This window comes from Xenopus laevis, chromosome 6S (genome assembly GCF_017654675.1).
Source record: "Xenopus laevis strain J_2021 chromosome 6S, Xenopus_laevis_v10.1, whole genome shotgun sequence".
In the NCBI taxonomy this organism is placed as follows: Eukaryota; Metazoa; Chordata; class Amphibia; order Anura; family Pipidae; genus Xenopus; species Xenopus laevis.
The window spans coordinates 87,610,831-87,623,017 of record NC_054382.1 but is presented as its reverse complement, the minus strand read 5'-3'; the positions used below and the strand labels follow the sequence as shown (position 1 = coordinate 87,623,017).

Below are 12,187 nucleotides of genomic sequence, written 5' to 3'. Positions count from 1 at the left end.
TAGATCACATATTAGACATTCAAATTTTTTCTTAAATAACCTCCCAGTCGAATTGTGAGTATATTCGATTTTATTAGAGTATAAAATAATTCACATGAATTTGCAAATCGACCTTTAATAAATGGGCCTCCCAGTCTAGAACTGGTTCTAGCAGTTTTACTTTTCTGTTTGGGTTAGAGTCTTTTGGACTTAGTTGGATGCTGCATTCTGTCTGCCAGTTTAGTTAAAATCTCTCTATACGCCAAGCAGTCAATCATAAAAATTAAAACAAGTCAAGAGGAAAATAATTGCACATTTACGTCTTAAAGGAGATTTAAACCCCAAAAATGATGTAAAATTACAATTTACAATTTTCTATTGCTCCATTATGTACTTGCTGATTTTTTAAGTGCTGGTGTCAAATTGTATTAACATGGGTAGCAGACTACAAGCAGAAGCATGCAATATAAAAAAAATCTAAGACACGGTGGAACACACATCTCTTCACTTCTAGGTATAAAGTGGACATTAGTTAGAATCAAGATTTAAATGCCAAAATGACTCACATTAGTCAAGGCTATTCACCTTCAAATATGTGCTGGTAAGTAGTGGAATGTCCAGAACTTCAGTGCACAATAATAGATTTTAGCCCTATGATTAGTTGCCTCTCAGCACTTGCAGTTTTAGCATTGTTGACATATTTATAGCCACTCTTCCCGACAGTGAGTTTGTTATAGCGAACCCATAAAGCTTTCTACTATTTTATGCCAGCAATATGTTTGCTTTTGCCTTCACTGTATTAAAGACTTTCAGTTCAGTCAATTCTTGCGGATATCATACTTATCCAGTTTAAAAAAAACAGGCACAAATTACAAAGAATTTTGTAATTTCATCCTCTACAGTACATAATATCATTAAAATATTCAGACAATATGGAAAACTCTGCATAAAATGGACAAAGCCTAAAGCCAAATACTGGATGGCCTTACTCATTGGGCCTTCAGATGGCGTTATATTAAAAAAAGACAATATTCTGTAGTGGAAATCACTGCAGGGGCTCAGGAATACTTCAGAAAACCTTTGTCTTTAAACACAGTTTGTCACTGCATCCACAAATGCAAGTAAAAACCAAGATGGGGGGGGGGGGTATAGCAGATATGGAAAAGTTCCTTTGGCTCTAGTGTCCTGTGTCCTAACAGTACAAGCTATACCTATTGTTCCTGTGTCCACCCCCAAGGAGATGTAAGTGAAATTTTAAATTCTTTTTAGAAATCATGGATGCTCTGGGATAGAGTAGAAGGACCCTTTGGCATGTTATCAAAACACAGTCCAAAACACAGAATCCGTGATAGTATGGTGGTGCATTATTGTAAATCTGGGAAGGCCCAGAAGTTTTTCCAGGGAGCACTGCAGAGCCATCGGCTTCCTTCGTCTTTCTTTGTGTAGGTGCACATGCGCAGTAAAGCCCAAGTTTAATGAAGAAGTCAGCTATTTTCGTTCTACTGTGCATGCATATGCCCCAGGAAATTTGAAGAAAGAAGAAGAAGGAAGCCGATCGCTCCGTGGGGCTCGCGGGAAGAACCCCTGGAACGTTGCAGTTTTCTCCTGATAGGAGCACCTGAACGAGGTGTGAGGTAAGTATATATACAGTAATCACTTGGGGGTGCCTAACTTTTGGCACTCCCAAGTAAATAGGCCTTTCCTTCTCCTTTAAAAAAAAAAATGGTGATGAAATACATTGGGAAACATGCACGTGTCCCATCTTTTTTGAAACGTGTTGCTGGCCCTTAAATTAAAATAAGCATATATTTTTAAGAAAACAATAAAATTCCTCAGTTTCAACATTTGATATGCCTTTGTACTATTTGCAATTAAATATAGCAAATCATGCTATTGTCTTTTTTATTTACATTATACTGCCCCAACTGTTTTGGATATGGGTTGTAAATGAACTAAGAAATGGAGTCCAAATCATTACTTCATACATTACAGTCAAGAATCACTGTAAGATATTTAATGTTAAATATAGGGGGGGGGGGGAACCAGTATCACTTACCAATGTGGTCAATGTTGACTTGGAGTCTGAAAAACTATGCACACTTTGCCAGAGGTAAACGGAGTCTTCAGAGCCTGTAAACAAAATAACGTACCACATTTATCGGTCTCTCTCCAAGGTTTGGTCTACAAAAATGAACTTAAATGTAAAGTATGGAAGCACATTGTATTTGTGTGTAAATGGTGTTCATGCATCTTGATTTGCACAAGTGATGGTGTTGAAGTTGGATGGAAGGAAAGTAAACACTAATCTGATGCCGTAAATCTGAAGTGTTTTATTATCACTTCAAGGATTTGAAGCAACACAAAGGGCAAGTCTAGTTACAATGTGTGCGCATAGTTTTAAGTTAAAATATACAAAATTAAAGAACTGGGTCTCACTGTGTAAGATAAAAAAAGAAAAAAAAGACAGTTTAAAGGCCTTGTTTTATATATATATATATATATATATATATATATATATATATATATATATATATATATATATATATATATATATATATATATAGGCTTATATTGTCATTAGTCAACCCCCCACGTTCCGTCGTACCATAGAAGCATTATATTTATTGTTACTATGTCCTAGCAGATTAGAAGGAGGAAATTCAACTTAAAAAAAACCTTAGCTGATAAGTGGGTTTACATGGGTCTGTAACTTAGATGGCAGCAGCTGGGATGCTACACAGAAACCAAATGCTGATTAAAGAAGCCTGTGTTAAGAGGATCTTTACTAACACATTCAAACACTTTAAAATAAAAAATGCAAAGACTAACGTACCATTAATATTATCCTTTGCAGCTATACATGGAAAGCTGGGATAGTTGGAGGTATAATGACCAAAGTAGCAGTTTTTCACCATCTGACCAACATGATCATAGAAGTGGTAGTCATGCAATAAAACTTGGAGAGCAGCTCTGCCTACCAATGTTAATCCAGAAACCTCATCGTGTATGCAAGGGCCCTGTGAATACATCACAATGTGACATTTAGCAGAAGTGAATCAGAAGTTAGAATTGTGTGTAGAGAACAGACTTCTCATCAAGTTAACTATAATAGTTTTATTCAGCTTCAGTATCCCAAGATTTAGGTTATGCTAAAACATACTAGATTTCCTTAGCATGGGGCCCTACTGCCTCTGGCTCTAAAAAGCTCTGCAGTAATCTTATGGTCCTGCAATTCTTAATGTGGACCACCATGGCCTTATCATAAACCGCAAACATCTCTGTTCTTAGAACGCTCACTCCTTTGATCACAAAAGTAACAACTACTCTTACCAGAAATCTATTTAGGAGAGAAGTGGATTCACTAACGCTATTTACTTGTCAGCAGAACTACAAGTATCTACATGTTGACTGATGGAATCCAATGATCCAAATGCTAAAAACCAATTGGCATACATTTTGTTTTGATTTATTAACAGCCTTAAAATACATTAATCGGATCCCAGAGTACATCTGGGATCAAGCAGCAAATCAAACTGAAGATAATTGCCTCCATTAATAATATTGCAAATTAATGCAATATTACAGGGGTAATGGGAGTGGCATAAATGACACGTCTGTGTATGCACTTTGCCAAAGAAGGATTTACTTGCAAAAGCTTGAAATGCAAATGCAGTTAACAACTACAATATGAGAGACACATTGACCAGATGAGATTTTAATGCCCACTGAAATGCCTTCCAGAATACTTAAGTTTGCAAAAAAATAATATAAAAACAGTTATGCAAACTCATGAGGAGAAATATAAACATAAGAATTTTTGCGTATCTGCTAAAATAAACAGAATTTATATGATGGTCAAAAGATAAAAGTCTTTAGAAGCACAATGCCACATTAACCACACAATCATTAAATGGAATCCAAAAAGGTTTATAAACTAGAGGTTGAAGAGAGAGAAATCTGTCCTCCATGAAATAGAAATAGAACGAATAAACATATGGTCTACAGATGATTATTTCTGATTAAGCTGAATGAGATGGGAGAAAATGTTACAGTGAAGGCTGGTATAAGTATAAAATTGCTTAACAGAAAACCGTTCCTTCGCACACACTATCAAGTTACCACACCCCCCCCCTTTTATAATCTCACAAATACATTTTTGAGGCATTTTCTTCATCAAATATTCACAGAAAAAACCCTCCCCTTTCCAGATCAGTAATTTATTTACATCAAACAGTAACACTTTTTCTTAGCCTCTCTGTTTTTCTGCTGCTTTACTGTAGTCCCTAAAATGATGGGTCCTTTCAACTATACATGGTTGGAAATATTCATATTCCTGCTGTGACTGTGGCACACTGTGCAAATACCTTATGCTGTGCAAAGACCAAATTCCAAATAAGAATTTTATGGTATTTTCAAGAGAATGGAAATATTTCTAGGATTGGGAGACAAATATTTAACATTTCAATAAAAACTTTACAGTCCCTTCCAAGGCTGTTTGCTGTTCATATGACATTATTGCCGGTGTCTAAAAGTCTGTTTACAATGTATTTAGCTGTAAGATATTTGAACTTGACCGAGTACACTTTACATTAAAAAAAAAATTCCAAAGTAAAAGTTTTATAATTTGGAAAAAAATGCATGTCTACATGCTGCATTTAGTCTTTAAATTCAAAGCACACGGAAATGACTACTTACAGACCTGAAACTCATACACTTTGGAATCTTCGAGACTTTCAGGCATTGGTATAACAAGCAAATTTTGAAGAACATAGGCAGCCTGAAACAAAAGACAAAACAGAAAATCTTAAAATTGCTATCTTGCTCAATCTGCTATTAAGTGAATCCAAGCATGTCATTGCACAACCTTATTTATTTTTCAGCAAACAGACCATAATTACATTTGCAGTATCTATTAAAATAATGGTTTACCCTACAAAACAAGTTATTCTATTATTTTTATAGATCCACTAGATAACCGACAGGATGGAGAATCTGGATCTATAAAAATAAGCACCATATAATTAAATCTTTTTTGCAATATATTTTATAAATACTTCTCACTCTCTCTCTTATGGACAGAGCAGACATAATAAAGTGAGAGTGACAGTGATGTTGAAGGGCAGAAGGCAGACACATATCAAGCAATAGTCACAAACGAATAGTACAGAAGATGGACAAAAACAGCTAGATTCTATTTGCAAATGAAAAGACCACAAATAAGATTAGAAAATACATAAGTGTTCCATTTAAGACAAAAACTTGTAACAAACAAGGCAAAGTTGTGGTCACAAATAATTTTTAAACTATTAAATGGGGGTGCAACGAGGCTGTGGCCACAAAATTCATACAGAAAAATAGGAGAGGTCCTCCGCAATCAACCCATTATCCATATCAGCCATTGATCCCAGTGGGGGCCAATTAAAGGGCAACCATGTTTGCAAGTGAGTTGCAGGTACATTTAGTTCTTGTGTTAAATGTATAATGAATCAACAGAATTCTTAATTAATCAGATAATAGTTGATTGTAGAACTGATTACAATGTAATTCTCCTACCGCACACCTGTAGTTCACCACTCCTGCAAGCTGGTGGTGCGTTCCTTCCGTTGACCCGGCCGGGTCCCTTAGCAACCAATGTGTAAAACGGATCCGCACACACAGGGGGGAATCACCCACCCTTCATCAGGATGCTGATGCTGATGAAGGGTGGGTGTTTCCCCCCCGAAACGTTGATGTTTGGTGGCTGAATAAAAGGGGTTAATCCCCGACTGCACTAATCTGTGTGTGTGCGGATCCGTTTTCTTTTACACATTGATTGTAGAACTGGCCAGACTAGGGATGGCCATCTTAAATATATTGCAATATAAGGTCAAATTATCCCTGTATAAAGGAGGGGATATTTTTAGTAGCTTAAGGCACACAATGTCTCAATGTCTAAACATATTGATAATGGGACCTCTTATATTTGTCTTTATCAACACAAAAACCTAATCGACCCTGGAAACCCTATGACTCTATACAACTGCTCCCCACATACAGTGCAAATACACCATCCAATATGGTGTAGGGCATGACAAGTGGAGATTTGGTGATATTTAGTCGCTGGACGACAAATGCCTCTTCGTCGGGCGACTAATCTCCCCGCAATGCCTTCCTACTGGCTAGAATCTAAATCGCAGCAGGATGGCACTTGGAGCGCTTTGTTTTCCAAAGTCGCCCAAAGTTGTAAAAGCAAAGCATTTTGAAACATGAAGCGCTCCAAGTGCCATCCACCGGCGATTTAGATTCTAGCCAGTGGGGAGATTAGTTGCCCACAGAAGAGACGATTTGTTGCAAGGGGGAGACTAAATCTCCCTGAATCTCCACATGTCTCTGCCCTTAAAGGGATTGTACATCTTAAAATTAACATTTAGTATCATGTAGAGAGTGATATCTCGAGACAATTTTATTATTTAGCTTCTTATTAACCATTCTCCAGTTTGAAATTTCAGCACCTTTCTGGTTGCTAGGGTCTAAATTACGCAGAGCAACCAGGATTGATCTGAATTAGATACTGAAATATAGATAGAGGGCCTGAATAGATACATAATAAAAAGTAACAATAACAATAGTATTTGACTGCTGTGGTCAGCAACCCCCACTCTGGAAAGAGTCAGAAGAAGAAGAAGGGAATAATTAAATTCGACAAAATATAAAAGACCAAGAATTAGCCATATTTAAAAAAAAAAAAGGGGTACATTTTTTTTAGCTTATACCTAAGATATAATGAGCATTATTGCAACCACCCCAAAAACACAAATAAAACTCACCTCCCTGCGCACCATGCTACATTCATTCTGGTTTAGGAAGATACTGAGCACTGTTCCCCACAGTCCACCTGAAATGTTTTGACAGCTGGCAGACAAAGCAAGGCAACCTTTTTGCAGAGATGTTAAAGCTGATCCAATTCCAAGGCTTGTAAACCTTACCTGGATTTAATTACAGGGGGAAAGACTTTTTTTGTTTTGTTTTGTATGGGTTGTAAATGTACTGAAATTCAGTAAATACAGACACTCAAATACCTATAAAAATAGTTATTTATATTGATCTGTCTATAGAAATCTAGGCATACTGAATAAATATGGGTTTCCACTTTTGACACTATGAAATTGCTCTATGTATGGTCAGCATAAGGAAGCCTACCAAAGGTAAAACCATTCTTCAGGTTGCTGAAGTTGAAATCTAAGTCATGGCATCTGGAACCAACTAACCCAGTGTAGTTGGCCCATCAAAAATCCACCAAAATTGGAAATCCAGAGTACTTTATAGAACTCAGTTGTATAAAGAGTCTTAATTAAAACCTTGCATTTGGAAAGATTTCACAAGTTTGCTGCCCATTAATGCCAAATGAACTGAAATCTCCTCAAGCAAAGCACATATTCACAATTGCCTCCTGGAAAATGCTCTGTCTTAAAGGGCATGTAAAGGCAAAAAAATAAAATCCAATTTTTACTTTCTTTAATGAAAAAGAGACCTATCTCCAATATACTTTAATTAAAAAAAGTGTACCGTTTTTATAAGAAACCTGACTGTATGCAGTGAAATTCTCCCTTCATTTACTGCTGTTGATAGGAATTTTCAGACGGTCCGTAACTGCTGGGCAGGGAAACAATCATACTTATAAAGAGCAGGGGGAGCCCCCGCCTTACTTCCTAGCCATGCAGAACTCAATCAGCTTTGCTTGTTTCCCTGTAGAGCAGTTGGCGACTGTGTAGTGATTTGTATTGGATTTTATTTTGGCTTTACAACCCCTTTCCTGTTTCCAACTCCAGCTGCAGGAACAAAGATCATGAAGCCAGATTTAAACAGATAAACTGGGTTTTTATTTGGATGATTGTTTTGCTGCAGTCATTGGTTCTGCAGAGTTGGAGAAAGTTTGTATTAAACAATACAATATGTATAAAATCCAAATTAGATTACATGACAACACAGGACCCAGTGCAGTCTGCATATTCCGATTATTAATCGGTCTTGCGGTTGACCGGACCCTCAGACACAGCTAAAATACCTCCTGAGCCGTTTCAGTGACGCTGGGCTGGGGGCGGCGCAATCCTTCCTTCTGATTATGAATGAAAACAGGAATTCAGACTATGGAAGGATCACTATGCCCACAGCCCAGCGTCACTGAAGCAACCCATAAGATCTGTTAGTGATGTCAGCGGGTCGGCAGCACACAGGTACGCAGGGCTGGGGGAGGCTTTGCGGGAGGGGGGGGCTTTGGGGATTGATTACTGGTGCAGCATTTACTTGATGCCGACATGTTCCTATGAATTTTATAGGAACGGGTCAGTATCGCTTTAATGACACTAGTTTTTCCATTTCCAAAAAATTAAAAAAGCCAATATCTTGGAAACTATGAGGTATGAAGAAGCATAAAAAAATTAATATTTTTTACTAACCTCAGGGTCTCTATCAACCCACAAAGGAATTAACCATTCCAAACCAAGTCGAGATAAAACATGTTCTTCAGTGCCATGGTCATATGGTAAAGCCCAAAGATCTATCCAATCCTACAGGGAAAACATACCAACATTTAGGGCAATAGCAGAAAGAATGGTCTGCTGGACTGTGATGATTCCACAATAACTAAGCTTTTAACTTTGTTGTTGGCCTCCTATTATGGATATCCTCTCCCTGACATTTCCTGAACAAATGAAGGTTAAGCTCCTGTCCCAGAAGTCTAGAAAGAAGAGCATCAATATTTTGCTTTGCAGTTTGACTGTACATACATGCAGTACAGCAAGTACCTTATAAAGACTAATGCAAATTTTTAGACGATCACTGAGCTTGTATATCCCAACTGTCTACCTGATATTGTTTACTTATGATACGGTTTGCAGATTTAAAAACAAAAGCCCTCATTTTTAATCAAGTCCAGCCTGACATTTTTTATTTATTTATTTTTTTTTAATTTTTACAGTTACCGGTTAGGAAGTCTAATGCTGCCATTGGTTAAAAAGCATCTGTTTGCATTAAAAAAAAAAAAAAAAAGCCATACAATGACAGGACGTACAATAAAAAGTATAAGATCGAGAAGCAAAGGTAATTTATTACCGCTCCTTAATTTCCAAACAAATACAAACAGTGAAAAACAAAAGAAAGCCATGAAACATAAAAAAATGCAAATTATGCCATAAGGAGACATTAATTGCCAGTTTGCTTCAGTGCCTCAAAGGAGACACGTTTTTTTTAAACAGCCATCTGTACGTCTTCAAATAAACAGAAGAGAAATTCATAAGAATGTTTTAGGGATTACAATAAAGGCTGCAGAATGTAAACAAAAAATCTGTGGCATAAGAGGAAAATTTATAACAGGATTTATCTCAGACAAACAGCTAGCATTGCATTTTACGTCTAAATAAGTTACTACATTCATTTTGTTAGTGATTTAACATTAATGTACCTTGCTACACAACCTATGCCAACAAGACACTGCTTGGATCTCTCACCGTGTTTTTAGCTTGAGCTGTCATCTCATGGGACAAGTGAAGCAAGCACAATACTGTGCTCTTCGTTACACCTTTACCCATATAGGAAAGAGCATTTCCTCCCCATTCCACATAAAATGATGAGATGATCTGATAAGAAAGGAAAACAATTTCATGGTAGCTTGACTTTATTTCACTTGAGTATATATTTTTAAATATAATCGAGTCAGGCAGTAGTCCATGATAATGCCAATGGGTATTAGAGGCACAAGTTTCTTACAATTTATTTCACTTATTTTCCTTATAAAACTCTTTCGGTAACAAGAGTTTCAGCACAATTTAACATACCTGTAAACTTTTCATTAGAGTGCTGGCCGTTTTTCTAGTCAGGTCTTAAAGAGAAAATATGTCCCAGTTCATAAAGTCAGAGTTTATCTTTTTTTTTTTAATTCCCTGTTCAGTATAGCATATTCCTCACCATGGGCCTTAATTATCTGCATATGCAAGTATGTATTCATATGCGTGGGAGGCATCATACAATTAGCTCTTATCAACGCATTACAAAATCCAGCGTTTTTAATTATAACTTCCTTAGGCCACCTTACCATGAAAGTGTAATTAAAATCCAGTGGAGAGCATGCAGTGTCGGACTGGGCCACCGGGACACCAGGAAAACTCCCTGTGGGCCCAGGTGTCAGTGGGCCCTCATGCTTCTAAGCATTCTGCCTATTTCATGGTCATTCCCTATTTCTAAGAGGCTAAATAGATGGAATAATAGTTTATAGTAAGTGACAAAAAAGACAAGGAGAATAGAGATTGAGTGAGAAGAGAAAGAATAATAATACTGAAAGCTGGCCCTGGACTAAGGTTTTTTTTGGTGGGCCCCTGGTCTAATGGTGGCCATAGACGCGAGGGTAATCTGATTGTTCGACCGTATGGCCGAACGATCCGATTACGATGCGCAATCGGCTCCGGGCGGGATCGGTCGGGTTAAAATCAACCCTGACCGATCGACCAAACGACCGATCTCCGCCGGACGAAAGATGGCGCCACACACGATCCAAGAATCGTACGAATCCTCGATTTGTACGATAGGATCTGTTTTTTTATGGCCACCTTAAGGTTTTTGGGAGCCTTCAACTCTATAGCTAAACTTTAACCACATGGTTAACTGAATTCTCATGGATAAGTGATTCCATCCATATATATCGATCCATGCATACTGGACACACATACACAAATATGTTTCACTTTCATGTTCAGTTATCAGGAGTGCCATATAGGTAAAAAAAAAGAAAATAGTATACCTCAAGAAGGCTAGTCAGTGTTTTAACACAAACTGCAAATGCTTCTGTGGATGGGCAGTAGGAGCTCCAACCTGGCTGTGAAGTCACATGACTCATTCCTCTTAAAGTTTGTGCAAGTGATGGCAAGCCATAGAAATGAGGGGCATCCGATACTTTTAAACGGATAAGCAAATGCAAAGCCAGCTGTGTTCTGAATGATCCACCAATTACCAAACACTTTCTAAAATGAAAGCACATCTTTTGTTATTCAGGAATCAAGTACCCGATGTGTTAAAAACTTGCCTGTTATACATGAATGTTACAGTAAAGGGCACAAAGGCTAAACATACTGTCTCACTCATAACTAAAGTGGGTTAAAGTATGCCTGCGTTATTTCAGCGTAACAAATAAAACAGGTATTTTCAAATATTTTATTTACGGATATATTTTATTCATTGTTTATTCACTGATAAAAGAAACAATGTTTGCTATATAGTATTATTTGTACAAAGTTAAAATGTTTGTTAGCATCCTTGAACTTTTCATTGTTGAAAGATAGAGGGAAGAAAAAAACATGTTCACATCCCAGTGACTAAGCAAGCACACTTAAAATGCAAGTTGGCACTTACCGATCAGTAACTGAAGTTAAACAGAGCATTAGTGTGTTAAAAAACCTCATCAGCTCTTTTTGCAGATGCTGCCTCACAGCTGCTCGTGTATCATCCAAATCCTTTTTGGCTAGATATTCTTTCTGCTCCATTAGCTCAAACAGTGGACTTGGGCTCTAAAAGTAATATTGAAATTGAATGTTTCACCAGTATGTTTATGAGAAGCACGTTTTTAATGATGGTAGCTATTAAGACTGACGGACATCCGTAACCTTAATGCACATAAAGACAATTATTATGATAGGTAACAGCAAAGCCTGGAAATAATTTAAATTGAAACTAATCAATCACTGGCAACAACTAACATTTCACATCTGTGTCAAAAATGAGCTTGAGTCTGTTCTATAAGAGGAACGCTAAAAAGTACAAGATTCTACTAAGATTAATAATAATATTCAGAAATAAATATAAAGAAATAATAGCCCCTAGAAAGCATATTTTATGGACTTCTCCTCTAGGGTTCTGTAAAACAAAGGAGGAAATGTGTCCTTACACAGGTTGACCTTGTGTTTGTATGAAACCAATCTGACAGATAAAGAGTCATACAGAGGATACTGACACTAAATAATTGTTATTTGAAGTTCCTAAACCTGACGGTTGTGACAACCTGACTGTTGCATCTCAGTCTGCCAGGTAGACTTTCTAATGCTAACGGACTCCTGCTGTACAAATATGGCAGCCCCTCATACAGGAACATGGGCCATCAGATAGGTAAAATCATTGTGCAAATACTTTATGGCAAAGTTAAAAGTTGCTTTCAAAGGCAATATTATGGTAGGTGTAAAAAAAG

General features: G+C 37.1%; 1 protein-coding gene across 3 annotated transcripts in view; it reads right to left on the bottom strand.

Annotated features, from left to right (window-relative positions):
• Nucleotides 1–12,187, bottom strand: part of rttn.S (rotatin S homeolog) — an 87,418-nt gene that overhangs the window by 21,862 nt on the left and 53,369 nt on the right. For all 3 annotated transcript variants that reach the window (XM_041567781.1, XM_041567780.1, XM_018223613.2), the window contains 8 exons: nt 11,359–11,513; nt 10,751–10,970; nt 9,465–9,593; nt 8,415–8,525; nt 6,786–6,944; nt 4,679–4,756; nt 2,813–2,996; nt 2,036–2,109 (listed from right to left, as the gene is read on the bottom strand). In XM_041567781.1, coding sequence (XP_041423715.1) covers nt 2,036–2,109; nt 2,813–2,996; nt 4,679–4,756; nt 6,786–6,944; nt 8,415–8,525; nt 9,465–9,593; nt 10,751–10,970; nt 11,359–11,513 — 1,110 coding nt within the window. The remainder of the gene's footprint in view (nt 1–2,035; nt 2,110–2,812; nt 2,997–4,678; nt 4,757–6,785; nt 6,945–8,414; nt 8,526–9,464; nt 9,594–10,750; nt 10,971–11,358; nt 11,514–12,187) is intronic.